The sequence below is a fragment of the Marmota monax genome, unplaced genomic scaffold (assembly GCF_021218885.2).
Source record: "Marmota monax isolate L192 unplaced genomic scaffold, Marmota_monax_Labrador192_F-V1.1 WCK01_AAM20220418_F8-fsc00243, whole genome shotgun sequence".
In the NCBI taxonomy this organism is placed as follows: domain Eukaryota; kingdom Metazoa; phylum Chordata; class Mammalia; order Rodentia; family Sciuridae; genus Marmota; species Marmota monax.
The window spans coordinates 1,279,243-1,295,250 of NW_026694604.1; the positions used below are offsets into that span (position 1 = coordinate 1,279,243).

Here is a 16,008-nt window from a genome sequence, read left to right on the forward strand (position 1 = left end):
TTGGAGCGTCCCAGCCCAGATGTTTTTTAGGGCCTTTGGACAGCCCATAGGCCCTAGGCAATATGACAGCCCTACAGGAAACCTGCGAAACCCTCACACCACTCTCAAATAGGAAGCTCTACTTGATAAATGAATGGACGAATGAATGAATAAGGCGAATGAAGTCTTTTTCCCAAGTCTTCTCTCCAAGACCTCATTCTTCTGGAATCTCATTCTTCTGGAATCTCAGCATTGCCTAGAGACTGAACAGGGAGGCCCCTCCCCTCGCTAACACCAAAACTGCGACAACCAAGGAAGGTGTCCCGGCACTGGGAGATTAGCCGGTAGCACCGGTTTGGGGTCCCAAGTCGCGACAGTGTTTAGCAGTGCACTGTCTGCAGCGGGGCCCAGGTAGGGCCCTGGCGCATGGGCGGAGCTGCACCCCTCCCCCACTGCAGGTGAGCCGCAGAGCCTCGGCCCCCACCCCCCGCGCCGCCCTGGGGTGACGTCAGGCCTCAGGACCGCGCTCGGGCCCCGCCCCTGTCGGCAGTGCCCCGGGCCGGGACTCCGCAGTGAAAGCTTGTTCTGCCGCGGGACACAAGGCTTCGTTAATCCCAGGGAGTGGCCAGGTGCTCCAGCGGGCTGCAGTGGCCTCCCGACTCTTCCAGTAGTCGGAGCTGGGGGCCCCTGCTGCAGCGCACCTGCCTCCCGGTGTGCACAGTCCTGGCCGGCGATGCGCGCCGGCTCCAACCCGGTCAGTCCTCGCTGCCTTGCGGGATAGCTAAGCGCCCAGCCAGCCTCAGCTGTCCATCTCCACCCGAGCCAGCCAATCGCCCGCCACTGCCCCGACCGCACCTCCCGGAATTTTTGACGGGCATGAGGGCCAGCCTATGAGATTGGGGCTCTGGGGGCCTGGGCCGGGAGCGGGAGCCAATGAGCATCAGTCCAGGTGGGTGGAGGGAGCCGGACTCGGGAAGGTAGCTTCCTTCGGGTTGCTAACGTCTTCTCTAGGAGATGGGCGCGCAAACCGACCAGTGGGTCTGGGGGCGGCGGTGATGGGCGTGGAGATGGCCCAATGAGGGTGGGAGTGGGTGGGGCAGCCGCTAGCAGCAGTGCTAAAGGAGCCCGGCGGAGGCAGCGGTGGGTTTGGGACTGAGGCGCCGGATCTGTGGTCGCGGCTGGGGACGTGCGCCGGCGCCACCATCTTCGGCTGAAGGTGAGAGGTACGGCTGTCCGGGTCCGAGTGCGGCAGTCCCGGGCAGGTTTTTTGGGGGCAGAGAAGGATTCTGGGCTGGGAGGACCGGGCGGCTTTGGAGCACAGGGACTAAGCCGAAGCGGGAGCTGGGGAAGGCAGAAGGGGATCTAGGCGGGAGGGTTTATGCTGAGGAGACCTTCGATTCGTGTGAGCAAAGGACCTGGGCAGGGAGTGGGTAAGAGGACCCCAGTAGGTGAAGATGGAGAGACCCCTGGAGGGTCGGGGAATGAGGTCCTCGAGAGTGAGATCCTTGCAGGGATCTGGGCCGGGGTGTGCGGGAAGGCGACCCCTGGGGGACTGAGGATGGAGACTTGGGGGCGGGGATGTGGGGGCCAGTTCCTTGGTGTGTGGGGTCCCTGGCGGTGTGGAGTTGGGGTTCTAGTGCCCTGGCGGGGGTCCCGGTATGCCCTGCTGGTCTGTGTCTACCTCCTAGGAGAGGACCGTGCCCTGCTGTGGCGTGATCGTGGTGGCCAGGGGCGCTGGACAGGAAGGACCCCTGGGTGGGTTAGGCCGGGCCGGGCTCCCCGGGCGCGGTAGAAGAGTTCGCCGAGGGCTCAGAAGGCTAGCGCCAGCCCCGTGGGGTACAGGAACCGGAGCTAGAGGCTTTGCGGAGCCTGGAGAGCGCGCGGCGGGTGTGGAGCTCCCGAGCCGGCTGCGGTCGCGGGGAGGGTCGCACTCTGCGGGAGCTGGGGAAGGAGAAGGGGAGGCGGCGGCATGCCGAGCGCTCGGTGGACCGTCAGGGCCGGGGGTGGACGCCCGGCGAGGCCTGCGCGGTTTGGGGGGGCGAGGCGGGAAATGTGGCGGGGGCGCGCTGCAGCAGGGCGGCCGGGGGGAGGGTCAGCCCTTGCCTCGGGATCCCTTTATTGTGTAAGTGATCTGGGAATGGCTCGCCGCAGAGTCTCTTCCTTGTCTTCTGCAGTTGGGGGGGGTCACACCCTGACCCCCTAAAAATCAGGCTGGAAATAGGTCGTAGGGAAGTTGAAGCTGCAGAGTCGGTCCTAGCATTGGCCGGGGCTTTGTGGGCCTGTGGTGGGCGGATGCGGCCCGGAGACCCGAGAGGCCCCCAGCCAGGCCTGCCTGAACTGGGGCCTTAGGAAAGAGGTTGGCGACTCCGCGGGTCTGACCCCGGCTGGTGAGGTCTGGGTAACGTGGCCTCTGCCTACGACCGTTATCTCTGTGTCTTAGGGCCTCTGCAGCTCCCTTCAAGATCACTGCGGTGGATGGAAGGGGGTGGGGTGGACTGGGGTGGGGTAGGGGAAAGCAGGCGGGGTAGATCCAGACTGCAGATGAAACAAAGACTGCTGTTTTCGCAGAATAATATAATACTAAATATAATACTTTGGCTTTGCTGAGATTTTGTGTTTTTTTTTTTTTTTTTTTTAGCATTGAAACTGAGGATTCCTTGAGTCCGGTTTAATTATTCTGGACAGTATCTCACTCTGGAAAACTTTATAATCTGTTCATTGTTTTATCTCCATCAATCTGCCTCTATTAATTATTCTTGGAGTCCCACGCTTTTGATGTTTTTAGTATGCCCTGTCTGTCTCCGGTTCTGGAAAAGTGGCCATTTTATGCATCTCCTCACTTCTGCATCTTAAATTCAGTTCTTCCCTGTCCTTATCAAGAGAAAGCAGATGGTATAATTGTGTGATATAGCACAAGCTTTTTGCAGCAAAAAGATGTGGCCTGGGAGAGCCTGGCTGTTCGTCTGGGCTCTTTAGGGAAATCATTACAATGAAGAGACTGAATGGAAGGTGAGATGGAGGAAAATTTGAAGGGCACATTGTAGGGTGGAAGACTGTATGCTTCACTGGTATATGTACTTTATTATCATATATGAGGAATTAAAATTCCTGGTTTTGGATCAAAGGTTTGGAAATATTTAACACAGTATAACAGTATTAATTGGCAGATGGTCCAGGCCATAAATAGCAATAGTGTGGTCTTTTGCCTTTGGTGTGGGATCATTTGTTTAAGCAGAGTTTTGATAAATTAACAGACTTGCACAATTCTATAATGTAAGTGACCTCAGTGGTAGCTAGCATTACACAAATTGGGGCAGTTCTGTTTTAGTTGTCTGTTGTTTTACAAGGATGCTCTGTCCTGGATAACTTATCCATCTTTTTTTTTTTTTTTTTTTCTTTTCCCTATGCAAGCTATTCATAAAATTGAATTGTTTTCCTCTGAATTATTTTCTATTATAGAAGGGATGCTGGGGGGCAGTTGAGAAGTTAGTTGGGTGGCATTTCTTTAAAGTAAAATATGGCTTGGGTGGATGGAGTCCCAGGGGTGTGGTGTATATGTGTCTAAAACCAGTTTTGGTGATGGGAACTATGGTTCTGTTGTTCCCTGATAATATGTACGGTATTATTTAATTAATTCACAGATAAATGACTTAGTTATAATTAAGCAGTTAGTTCAAATGACTCTAAGATAAACCTCCAGATTATCTTCATGTTTGCTGAAAAGGTGCCTATTTATTCCTTTTCCCCCTAAATATGGGCATTTTTTTTCCTATAAAATATGAAACCTTGGTCAGATTGTGCTAGTCGGTTCACTGACTAAGCCTGTAGTTTTCAAGTCATAATTGGTAGGAATTTTTTTTTTTTTTTGATAGACTGGTATCAAAAAAATACTACATGCCCTTCACAATTTCCTCCCTCTTACCTTCCGTCACTGTAGCCTGAATGCTGGACCTGGACTCTGGACTTCATCCCAACCCTGTTACTTGTAAGCTGTGTGACCTTGCACCAGTTATTGGCTTTCTCTGTACCTCACATTCCTCGTCTGTGAAATGGAGATTTTAATGGCCCCTACCCCATAGCACTGTTGTGAAGATTAACAGTTGATATATGTAAAGTACTTAGAATAGTGCCTGGACATAATAAGGGATATATAATTTAGGATATATGTGGAATAAACTATTTTAAAAATTGTGCTATGGGGGCTGGGGTTGTAGCTCAGTGGTTGAGCGCTTGCCTAGCATGTGTGAGGCACTGGGTTCAATCCTCAGTACCACATAAAAATAAAATAAAGGTATTGTGTCCATCTACAAATAAAAAAACAAAACTGTGGCATGAACCTTTCAACAAGACTGGGGGTGGTACATTGTTAAATACCAGTATTATTCAGATTCGGTACCAGATGTACAGTGGAGTGAAAAAACATGACATATTTGGCAATCACAAGTGAAAAGTTAAACCGAACAAAATATCTTCAGTGGTCTCATGAACTCTGCAGTTAAACAACAATATGAGGACCTACTACCTGCTAGGCCCTTTGGTGCAATGCAAGGCAGGACAAGGACACTTGCCAGAAGAACAGTACAAAATGTTAGGAGAAGGAGAGGATTAAATTGCCAGATTGACCTGAAAAGAACTTCTGAAAGGGTGGCATTTGGGTCAGGATGGAAGGAATAGTAGGTTTGTGATTGTGGAGAAGTTGAAGCTCACTGTGAGGGTGGGGGCCTTTCATGGAAGGTTGATCAATACGTATAGAGACCCTATTGTGTACTAGGGGCTAGGCTCAGAGCTTAGGATTCAGCAAGGAACAGGTGACCATCCCCACAGTGTTCAGTTGTAGGAAAAGCTGGGGGGGGGGGGGAAAGCAAAGTAATTTGTAATCCTACTGTGCAGTAAAAAACTCAAAGAACATTTATTCCACTAAAAAAAAAAAAAGATGTGTATATGTAACTTTACATGTTTGTGAACTTTTGGGGATCGATTTTTTTTCTTATATTAAATTATAAGCATTTTTATACCTAGAAAAAGTACTGATAAGTTTTAACTGTCCCAATTTGATAAGATAACTTAATCTAATTCATTTTTCTAGACCTGCCCTAGAAATGACCTGTTCTAGAAATGACCTGTAAAGTTATTCTAATTTATAGCTACCTACAATTTTTTTTTTTAATTTTTTATTGTTGGCTGTTCAAAACATTACATAGTTCTTGATATATCATATTTCACAATTTGATTCAAGTGGGTTATGAGCTCCCATTTTTACCCCATATACAGATTGCAGAATCACATCAGTTACACATCCATTGATTTACATATTGCCATACTAGTGTCTGTTGTATTCTGCTGCCTTTCCTATCCTCTACTATCCCCCCTCCCCTCCCCTCCCCTCCCCTCTTCTCTCTCTGCTCCCTCTACTGACATTCGTTTGTCCTCCTTATATTATTTTTCCCCTTCCCCTCACTTCCTCTTGTATGTACTTTTGTATAACTCTGAGGGTCTCCTTCCATTTCCATGCATTTTCCCTTCTCTCTCCCTTTCCCTCCCACCTCTCATCCCTGTTTAATGTTAATCTTCTTCTCATGCTCTTCGACCCTACTCTGTTCTTAGTTACTCTCCTTATATCAAAGAAGACATTTGGCATTTGTTTTTTAGGGATTGGCTAGCTTCACTTAGCATAATCTGCTCTAATGCCATCCATTTCCCTGTAAATTCTATGATTTTGTCATTTTTTAATGCAGAGTAATACTCCATTGTGTATAAATGCCACATTTTTTTTATCCATTCATCCATTGAAGGGCATCTAGGTTGGTTCCACAGTCTAGCTATTGTGAATTGTGCTGCTATGAACATCGATGTAGCAGTGTCCCTGTAGCATGCTCTTTTTAGGTCTTTAGGGAATAGACCGAGAAGGGGAATAGCTGGGTCAAATGGTGGCTCCATTCCCAGCTTTCCAAGAAATCTCCATACTGCTTTCCAGATTGGCTGCACCAATTTGCAGTCCCACCAGCAATGTACAAGTGTACCCTTTTCCCCACATCCTCGCCAGCACTTGTTGTTGTTTGACTTCATAATGGCTGCCAATCTAACTGGAGTGAGATGGTATCTTAGGGTGGTTTTGATTTGCTACCTACAATTTAAGCATGTAATTATATACCCAAGGTAAATCAAAGCAATGTGTGCGTGCTTACTGTCAGCAAGATGGTTTCCTAAGTGCCATATAGAATATACAGTTAATAATGAACAAGAATAATGAGTAACTTATTATCATACTTTGTTGTAGTTGGATATGTTTTCTTTTAATAGATTCTGTGCTTCCAAAAGGTAGAGTGTTGTGTTCTATTACTTGTCTTCAAATTCATCTAGGATGATCCCCATGCCTTCCTTTTTACCAGTATGCAGTGTTTAAGTTGGAATGATTTGTTAATAGTCATATGAGTCCAGTCCCTATGGGTAATGGGAGTAATGTTTTTTTGTGTTTTTTTTTTTCTTTTACAGCAGGGGTTCAGTTCATCACTGAGCTACATCCCCAGTCCTTTTTTATATTTTATTTTGAGATAGGGTCTTGTTAAATTGTTGGCTGATCTCAAACACAGTGATTGTTTTGCCTCAGCCTCCCGAGTTGCTGGGATTGCAGATGTACTCCTGCCCCCAGCATTAATGGGCTTTTGAAACCATTCTTCATGATGTACATGTACCCATGAATATTTTTTGTGCTGTCCTCTCCCCACGTGACACGTGGATGCCTAGGAAGGCAAATATAAATTTAGTTATACAAATGTAAGCAATTTTATTTGTAGAAATCTTAACATGAATCAGATGTTTTGTAATATTTAGGGAAGGGTTCACTTGTTTTGTGATTTTTGTTTTATCCATGTCTATAACCTTTAAAATATTAGCACATTCTCTAAATCATGTTATGAATGAGTCTAGAACATTGGGTTTTTTTTGTTGTTGTTTGTTTGTGGTACAAGAGATTGATCTCAGGGGCACTCCGCCACTGAGCCACATCCCCAGCCCTATTTTGTGGTTTACTTAGAGACAGGGTGTCACTGAGTTGCTTAACATCTCGCTGCTGCTGAGGCTGGCTTTGAACTCTAGATCCTCCTGTCTCAGCCTCTGGAACCATTGGAATTATAGGCATGCATCCCTGTGCCCAGCTTTAGAACATTGGTTTTTAACCTGCCTTTCTACCCTGGTCTACCTGATAGTAACAGTGACTCACTATGGCAGCCAGAAAACTAGAGCAATGGTTATCAAGTGTGTCCCTCCCATGACAGGCAGCATCAGCATCTTCTGAATGCAGATTCTTGGACTTTACCTCATATCTACTGAATCAAAAACTCTGGGGACCCAACAGAGAAAGGAAGAGAAGAGAGTAAGAGAGAGACAGAGAGAGAGAGGGAGAGAGAGAGAAAGTGTGTGTGTGTGTGTGTGTGTGTGTGTGTGTGTGTGTGTTGGGATACTGGAGATTGAACCACCCAGGTCCTCTTGTATGCTAGGCAAATGCGCTATCATTGAGCCACATCCGAGCCTTAATCTGTGTGTGTTAAAAAGACTTCTTGATGCTGTTGATGCATTCCAAAGTTTGAGACTCATTAACAATAGGGCATGTGCATTTATAATGCATTACATTGTAACAAATTTTTGAAGAATCATAGCTAATTAATAAATAATAATAAATTATCATTAGGGGTTAAATGACTAGTACCTATACCCATTGTCAGTGATTCATTCTTATGGATATAGCAATCCTTTGAGAATCTAAAGAAAGTTATGGATGTTCTTAAGACTGTGTACACCCTAAGTGTATATCATGTTTTTACCCGAATTTCTGTGATATCACAGAACTTGAAATTCATCTATGGAGTTAATGTTAAGAACTTTTTAGCAACTCTGGACAACCTTATGATTTTCCTTGCAACCTGTAAAGGATGCTTTGTATTGATCCTCTTGCCTGCAAAGAGCCCCCAACATTTCTGGAGGGCAAGGTGGGGGGAAAATTGAGGGGATTTGTGAGTTGATACTGTGTTTGATTTAGATGAAATCATGGAAATCGTACCTGTGAAGTTTGTAATAACCTGGAATTTGTGGAGTAATGGCAAAAAATGTTCAGGATAGTATCAGATTCTAAAAAGATGCTGTCGGGCAGGAATAGCAAGTGACGTCAGAAAGGCTAATGATAACGACTTAAAATGCTGTCATTTGATCCAAAAAGTCAATTGCACAAATAGAGGAAAATATATAGCAATAGCAATATAATGTGTGTGGAGTTCTCCTGGTAGCTTCTTATCAGCCAGATCTCCATAGGTGCTAAAGAAACCAATTGGTTAGGTCTCGAGCTATATTAATTGGCAAAGTCACAGAACCAGTCCTTTCCTTGGTGTGGCTGAAGTTGTGAACGATTCTTTCTTTCTTCTGCATTGATCAGATTGTATCTGGAATGTTATGTTTGCTTCTGGGACACACTCCATAAAGGGAAGACACGGACACATTGGAGTCTGTCTAGAGATAAGAGATCAGGGAAGGAGTCTTTTCCCTGCCCCCACCGCTTTTTTGTGGTCCTGAGGAATCCAGGGATACTCTACCACTGAGCTGCATCCCCTACCCTTTTTATTTTTATTTTGAGGCAGGGTCTTGCTAAGCTACCCAGTCTGACCTTGAACTTGAGATCCTCCTGCCTCAGCATCCCCACTAGATTACGCACCTACACCCTGCTAGCAGGAGTCTTGATGAATGATGCAATGCTAATGCCAACATGGAGGAGTGGGAGCAGCTGCAGGATGGGAGTGGAGATCTGGATAGCTGTCACCACCACATATTTGAAAGGCCATTGAGAGAAGCCAGAAGTTTCACTTCTCTTCTTTGGCTCCATTTAATCACACTAAGACACATGGGGCCAGTAGGAAAGCTATAGGGGGATTGATCTGGGTTATTTCTAAAGAAGAGCTTTGAGTTGCTTGAAGATGGACTGGGAGGCATGCTGTGTCTGATTGCTTCTCTCTAGCATCATCCTGTGTTTTTGTAGCTATATCCTTGTGGTCCCACTAATTCCAGTACCACTCCAAGGACCTTTTATTATGCATTTGTTTTCTTTTTCTTTTTTCTCCTTTCCCAACTTAACTCCCTGTTTAATTTGTGGTGAGGGTGAAAGAGGAGTTGGAGAAAAAAAAGGTCATCCTGGAACTTTGCTTTTTTCTTTTGCCTGCTTTTCAGCCCTTGGTAACTGAGGGCAGATCTTGAGTGGTCGTCAGACAACCAGAGGCATAATTAGTGGTCACCTCTGAAATTTACCTTGGAAACACAGTTAGTATGGCTGTGAAGAGGAATCCCCCAGCTCCTGAACTCAGAGTTTATGGTTCACGTTTACTTAAAGTTTTGTTTAAAAAAAAATTTTTGTAAATTATATTACATTTTTGTAAACATCTAATTTTGCCCTTCTCTTCTTCTCTTAGGGGCAATTGCTCTTGGATCCTTCTGTTTACAATGGCACAGAGAACTGGACTGGAGGATCCAGAGAGGTATCTCTTTGTGGACAGGGCTGTCATCTACAACCCTGCCACTCAAGCTGATTGGACAGCTAAGAAGCTAGTGTGGATTCCATCTGAACGCCATGGATTTGAGGCAGCTAGTATCAAAGAAGAACGGGGAGATGAAGTTATGGTGGAGTTGGCAGAGAATGGGAAAAAGGCAATGGTCAACAAAGATGACATCCAGAAGATGAACCCACCGAAGTTTTCCAAGGTGGAGGATATGGCGGAATTGACATGCTTGAATGAAGCTTCTGTTTTACATAATCTGAAGGACCGCTACTATTCAGGACTTATCTACGTGAGTATTTCTTCCAAATAATCAAGGGAAGTGGTGACTGGGGATTAATGTGAACTACCCATCCTGTCATAATCAAAGGAAAATGAGGAATGCTCTGTTTAGCTTACTATCGTATTAAATATAAAAAGATTGTCTCCTTCTTGTTCAAGTCTTGCTTTCCTTTAAACTTAACATGCTAAATTTAAATAATCCAATCTGCAATTAGGTATGATAAAATGTTGTTTGAAGACTTTTATGGTGGTGCTCTGAAGCACAGTATGATAAGAGAGAGCATGTGGCAGAAAGACCAGGTAAAGAGAGTGCATTCAACAGAAGAGTGGAAAATCAAGTGTCTGTCCAGGAGGATTAGTGTGAAGGGACAGCAAGTTTACAGATTTTAGTGAAAATCAAGAATAGCTTCATTTGGGTACTGGGAAGTAGGAAAGATGAATGTTGAGGTGTTTTTTTTTTTTTTTTTTAAGTTATTAATGGATTTTTTGTTTTATTTATTTATATGTGGTGCTGAGGATCGAACCCAGAGGTTCACAAGCATTCTACCACTGAGCCACAACTCCAGCCCAATGCTGAGTTTTTTTTTGGTGGTACTGGGGATTGAACCCAAGACCCTGTGCATGCAAGGCAAACACTCTACCAACTAAGCTATATCCCTAGCCCCCCAGTGTTGAGGTTTTTAAGAGGAAATCATCTAGGGTGAGATTGAGCCTGGGATTGTCTTGTGGTTGTCCTGTGGTTAACAGTTGACATGTCTATTACGGTCATTGACTATGTATGTTAGTCAGATTTCTATCACTGTGACAAAATACCTGAGCTAAGTCAATTTAAAAAGAGGAAGCATTTATTTGGGCTCACAGTTTCAAAAGTTTCAACCCGTGATCATTTGGCCCCAGCTTTGGGCTTATGTTGGCATAGTATATCATGTTGGGAGTATGAGGTGGAAGAAGCCTATTCACCTCATGACATGGGGGAATCAAAGAGAGAAAGAGAAGAGGGGACAAGGTCTCAATATCTCCTTCAAGAGCCACCTCCAATGACATAACTTCCTTCTGCTAGCCCCTCCCCCCATCCTAAAGACTTCACTGCCTCCCAGTAGCATCATGGGCTGGGGACCAAGCCTCCAATACATGGGCCTTGGGAGACATTCAAGATCTAAAGTATAGCACCATGTCCCTGACTGTAGAAATTATTGAAAAATAATAAGGGATAAAGAAGAGAGGAAAAATGAAGCCAGATCCTGAAAAGAATCTAGAATGACAAAATAGGCCTGAGGGAATGGTAGACAGATGTGGCAGTGATTTGCAGAAGGTGGTATGGATTGGATTTAGAATGAAGAGAAGTAGAGAAGAAATGAGTAATGATCTGAAATTGGAAAAGGTCAGTTGGATTTTAGGCAAGGAGCATACTACTGATGCTCATGAGTAATTCAAAACTTCACTTAATCAGAACTAGTGTTCCCATAGAATTTGGCGTATTTAAGGAATATTTTAAGTGCCTAATATATTGTAGGTTCTTGGGTAGAGCTATGAACAAGATATATTCTGTGAAGAACTGAAACATAGGATAGGGTCAGGAGGAGAATGGCTTCCCACAGCAGGTCATGAAGGGCTGTTTGACAAGTCTCCAGTCTGACCAATAGAGGGAGCCAGTCAGGGGCAAAGAATAGCTGGCTCATGACCTTTGTGGGAGGGTTTCCATCAAGCCAGACTGGCTTCCTTATTTATTTATTTATTTCCCTTACGAGGTAGGATGCAAAATAAAGAGAGGAAGAGGCAGCAAGGCTGGAAAAGTGGTTTGAGGAGAGTGGGAAAATCTTGGAAATGAGGGAAGGCCAAGGATAAGAAAACAACTGGAGAACAACAATGAGAATCAAGCTGAGACTGAATATCAGTGTAGAAGGAGATCACATTTTTGTCTGGCTGTGTGATTTTGCTCCAGGCAGGGGAACTTGTGTCTCCATTGCCAGCACACAGAGAGGTAACTCTTCTGATTGTCTTTGGCATCAAGCTCTGGAGGAATGGAAGTCTGGGTAGGAGGGGGCTGATGATCAAGGGCTGGAGTTTGGAAGACAGGGTCGTTGGGAGTCGGGGAGTGAGAGGACTTGAAAATTTGAGAGATTGTGGTCAGTTGATAATATGAACATGAGATTTAGGAGCAGGATCAGTTTGAGATGCAGTCCTGTGTGCCATGGCTTATGCAGGGCTGGAAAGGTGATGCCCCACCCGAGTAGTGGAGGAGCACAGTGTGGAAGGGAGCTGGGCTGTTTTCTGCCAGTCTTTACCTGATTCCTCACACTGGGCATCGTAGGTAGCTGCACATGGAGAAAGAGGGAGATAGATGGAAAAAGGAAGAGATTGTGATCATGAAACACAAGAGAATGAAATAAAAGACGGTGTGCTTTGTTTGTACCACTCCTTATGATAATTCGGAGATCTGGAAAGCAGTACTTTATTGAGTTGGTTTAATTTTTTTTTTAATCCCGTCCACCCCTCAGTTCAGCTTGACTGAATTTGTGAATTTCTTTTCAAAGCATGACCTCCTTGGGCTGTGCAAGAGAATTCTTGAGTTTTTCTCAAAGTAGGACAGTCCCAGCAGAGGTGGGGTTTGGGAGGATCATGTCTCCAATCAGATGGGTGCAAAAAGGTTCCCGGTAGTGGGAGCACTTGACTTTGACTAGTCTCATGAAGAGAGGGGCCAGGAGAGTCGCCACTGCTGATGGCAATGCATTTGTTTTGGGCTTTGCAATTAACTGGTCAGTTGAATGGACAGGTTGAGGTGCCATGATGCAGACACTACAATTACTTGCACAGGAACATTTTTTGGACATATTTCTATAAAGGTGATATCACATAGCTTCAAACAAGTTAGGTTGATAAGTGGTTTAGATATGTTCTCTCCTTATATTTTATGTGGATTGTTCTCCCTGACCTCCAAATTCTCAGCTCATTAATTTTTATTCTCCTTCCTAATAAAACAGTTTAAACCTATAAACTTCTTTAATACTGTTTCAGCTCTCAAGGTTTGCTGTGTAGTATTTTTACTACCTAAGTATTTTCTAATTTCTATTATGATTTCTTCTTCAACCTATGGACCATTTAAAAATGTACTTTTAGCATTTCCAAGTGTTTTAGTTAAATTTTTACTTTTGATTTTTAAAAGTAATTTCCCCACAAAGAATGCCTTTTTTTGTTGTTGAGACTTGCTTTGTATAGTATATTGTCAGTTTTTGTGAGTGTTCCATGAGTTTGCAAAGGATGTGTATTCTGTTATTGTTGGTGTAGGGTCCCACATAGATTAAGCTTTTTAGCTGTTTAACCTTGTATAGCCGCCCTAATTTTTGTCTGCTTCACCTATCAGTCTATATCTACTGAGAGAAGAGTGTTAAAATCTCCCAGTGTTTTATTAACTAATTATATATCTCTAAACAATATAGTGTATTTTTGCCTTTTTTCAAACTTTAGTGTATATGGATATCATAGTATGTAGTCTTTTGTGGGTTTTTCTTGTTTTTATTTTCTTAGCATTGCATTTCTAAGATTCATCCATATTGTTTGCCTTGTTGTAATTCAATAACTTTCAAAGTATGGTCTGGGGACTCCCTAGGGTTTTCCTAAAACCTTTTCAGGGCATCTGAGAGGTCAAAACTATTTTCATAATAATATGAAGATGTTATTTGCCCTTTTCATTATGGATATTTGTACTGGTGGTCCCCAAGCTAGATGAATAAAGCTCTGACACCTTATGAATAAAGGCAGTGCCCCCAAGCTGTCCTCGTAATCATCTTATTGTTCACTGCACTTTATTGGCAGTTAAAAAAAAAACAAAAATCAAAAAAACACAGTTTCACTCAAGAATGTCCTTTAACACAGGATTTTTATTAAATAGCAGCCCTTGAGCAGGCATCCTCTTAGTGTCTGTGTAAGGAAATGGTGAATATACACAAGCACTTCTGCTGCATATGGACTTGTGCCTTGAAGGAAAGAACCACATGTGTGGTTCTTTGAGTTGCAAGCTAAACTTGCTACTTTTTTTCATAGAACACCATTTCTATTTGATAGACTGACCGATTGATGAACTAGTTCCTTGCATAGAGGTATTTGGCAGATATTTTCTTGAAAATAAACAACGTGAGCTGGGTGGTGGCACATGCCTGTAATCCCTGTGGCTCTGGAGGCTGAGGGAGGAGGATTGAGAATTCAAAACCAGCCTCAGCAAAACTGAGATGCTAAGCAACTCAGTGAGACCCTGTCTCTAAATAAAATACAAAAAAAAAAATAGGGTTGGAGATGTGGCTCAGTGGTTGAGTGCCCCTGGGTTCAATTCCTTGTGCCTAAACCCCCCACTCCCACACCCCACAAAAAAACCCCCAAAACCAAAAAACAAAGTGAGCCTGTCACTTCAAAGGAAACAACTGTATTTGTCAATGGTAAAATTTGAGTTTTTATGTGAAAATTAGAATTATAGGAAACTTGAATCTAACATCATGAACTTGACAGCTTTTCAATACCTAAAAAGCTTTTTGATGTGATGATAATGAAAATGATTTTGTTTTCTTTTTGTTTGTCATATAGTGAAATATCATCATCTGGAAGACTTGGATAATTCAGTTAGCCAATGTTTTCCAAATGAGGTATACATGATGTTACAGAATCGTGGATGGGTAAAAGATTAATTCATCATGTAGGATTAACCAATGGATTTTGATGAAACATAGTATAAATTCGCTGATAGGGTTGCAGAAGCTACATTGCATCTAATCTTTAAGAAATTGTCACTAGTTTAGTTTTGGTAGTTTCAGAGAATATTAGAATTATCTGAAAAGGCTATTAAACTATTTCTCTTTTCCAACAAATGTGTGTCAGATTTTCTTCATATGCAATATGAAGAAATAACTAAAATAACATATCACAGTAGATTAAAGCAAAAATAGATACAAAAATCCAGTTGTTTTCTATTAAGCCAGACAATAAAATATAAAAATATAAAGTAGTGCCACTTTTCTTGCTTTTGTTTTAAAGAGAGCAAAGAGTTACTTTTTGTAAGAAATGTTATTTATGTTAACCTATCATATGTTTATTGTTGTTTTAAAATGAATAAATACACATTTAGAATACTCAGTATGTATATCTCTTTTATGTAATGTATTAAATCAAAAGTCTTTGGGGGATCCTTAATAATTTATAAGAAAAAGGCTTTGAAATAAAAGTTTGAGTTGTTCATTTATTTTTGTTGGAATAAGGTGTACAATGGTAAGATTTTTGATTCAGTATATTTGTGTGCTCAAAGAAATTTTTTTTTTTTTTTGATACTGAAGGATTGAACCCAAGGTCTCTGCATATTAGGCAAGTGCTCTACCACTGAGCCACATTCCCAGCCCCTATTCAGTTCTGCCTCCCAACTCCTACACACACACACACACACACACACACACACACACACCCATACTGGGGATTGAACCTAGGGGTGCTAAGCCATATCCCCAGCCCTTTTTATTTTGTACATTATGAGGCATGGACAAGATTCTCCCACTGTCCCCCAAATGGCTATCCAGTTGACCCAGTTCCATTTACTGAAAATACTCCTTTCTCCAGTGCTCTGAAGTGCCATCTTTGTCATAAACCAGGTGTTCATGATATTTATTTTTGAGACAGGGTCTTCCTCAGTTACTTAGGACTTCACTAAATTGCTGAGGCTGATATTGAACTTGCAATCCTTCTAGCGCAGCCTTCTGCATGGCTGGATTACAGGTGTGGCCATCGCCCAGCTCTACTCAATTCTTTGTGATTATTTGTTTATTTTCCTGGTTAGGTACTAGTATAAGCATTGCTTCGATAAATGGGCTTGTATGTGTACCCGGCACACATTATTATGGTGTATAACCAGGAGTGGAGTTCCTGGGTGATAGGATATACATATCTGCAATTCGAATCTTCAGCTTTTCTAGGTAATGCTCGATCTACTCAGATCCCAGAAGGAAACAGAAGACTTAGACTAGGCACTTAGTAAGCTGAAGATGTACAAATGCTGGTAGAGTTTAAAAAACAAATGAGGACTAGTACAGTACTCTGGTGCTAGTTGATAGCCAAGAGCCCTTGATATATCATTTGTTGTTGGTTTGCTTTTGCTGTGCTGGGGATTGAACCCAGGGCCTCACACATGTGAGGCAAGTGTACTTGCCATGTACATCCCTTGCCTCTTTGATACCTCTGG

At 43.3% G+C, this 16,008-nt stretch overlaps 1 protein-coding gene across 5 annotated transcripts in view; it reads left to right on the forward strand.

The window, feature by feature from the left end:
• The first annotated feature begins 1,067 nt into the window (after nucleotides 1-1,067).
• Myh10 (myosin heavy chain 10) overlaps nucleotides 1,068-16,008 on the forward strand; it is a 136,490-nt gene continuing 121,549 nt past the window's right edge. For 3 of the 5 annotated variants that reach the window (XM_058572037.1, XM_058572036.1, XM_058572040.1), the window contains exon 1: nucleotides 9,429-9,804. In XM_058572037.1, coding sequence (XP_058428020.1) covers nucleotides 9,460-9,804 — 345 coding nt within the window. In that variant the 5' untranslated portion in view covers nucleotides 9,429-9,459. Of the gene's footprint in view, nucleotides 1,203-9,428; nucleotides 9,805-16,008 lie in introns of those variants that run through there. The other 2 variants (XM_058572038.1, XM_058572039.1) reach the window with 2 other exon arrangements.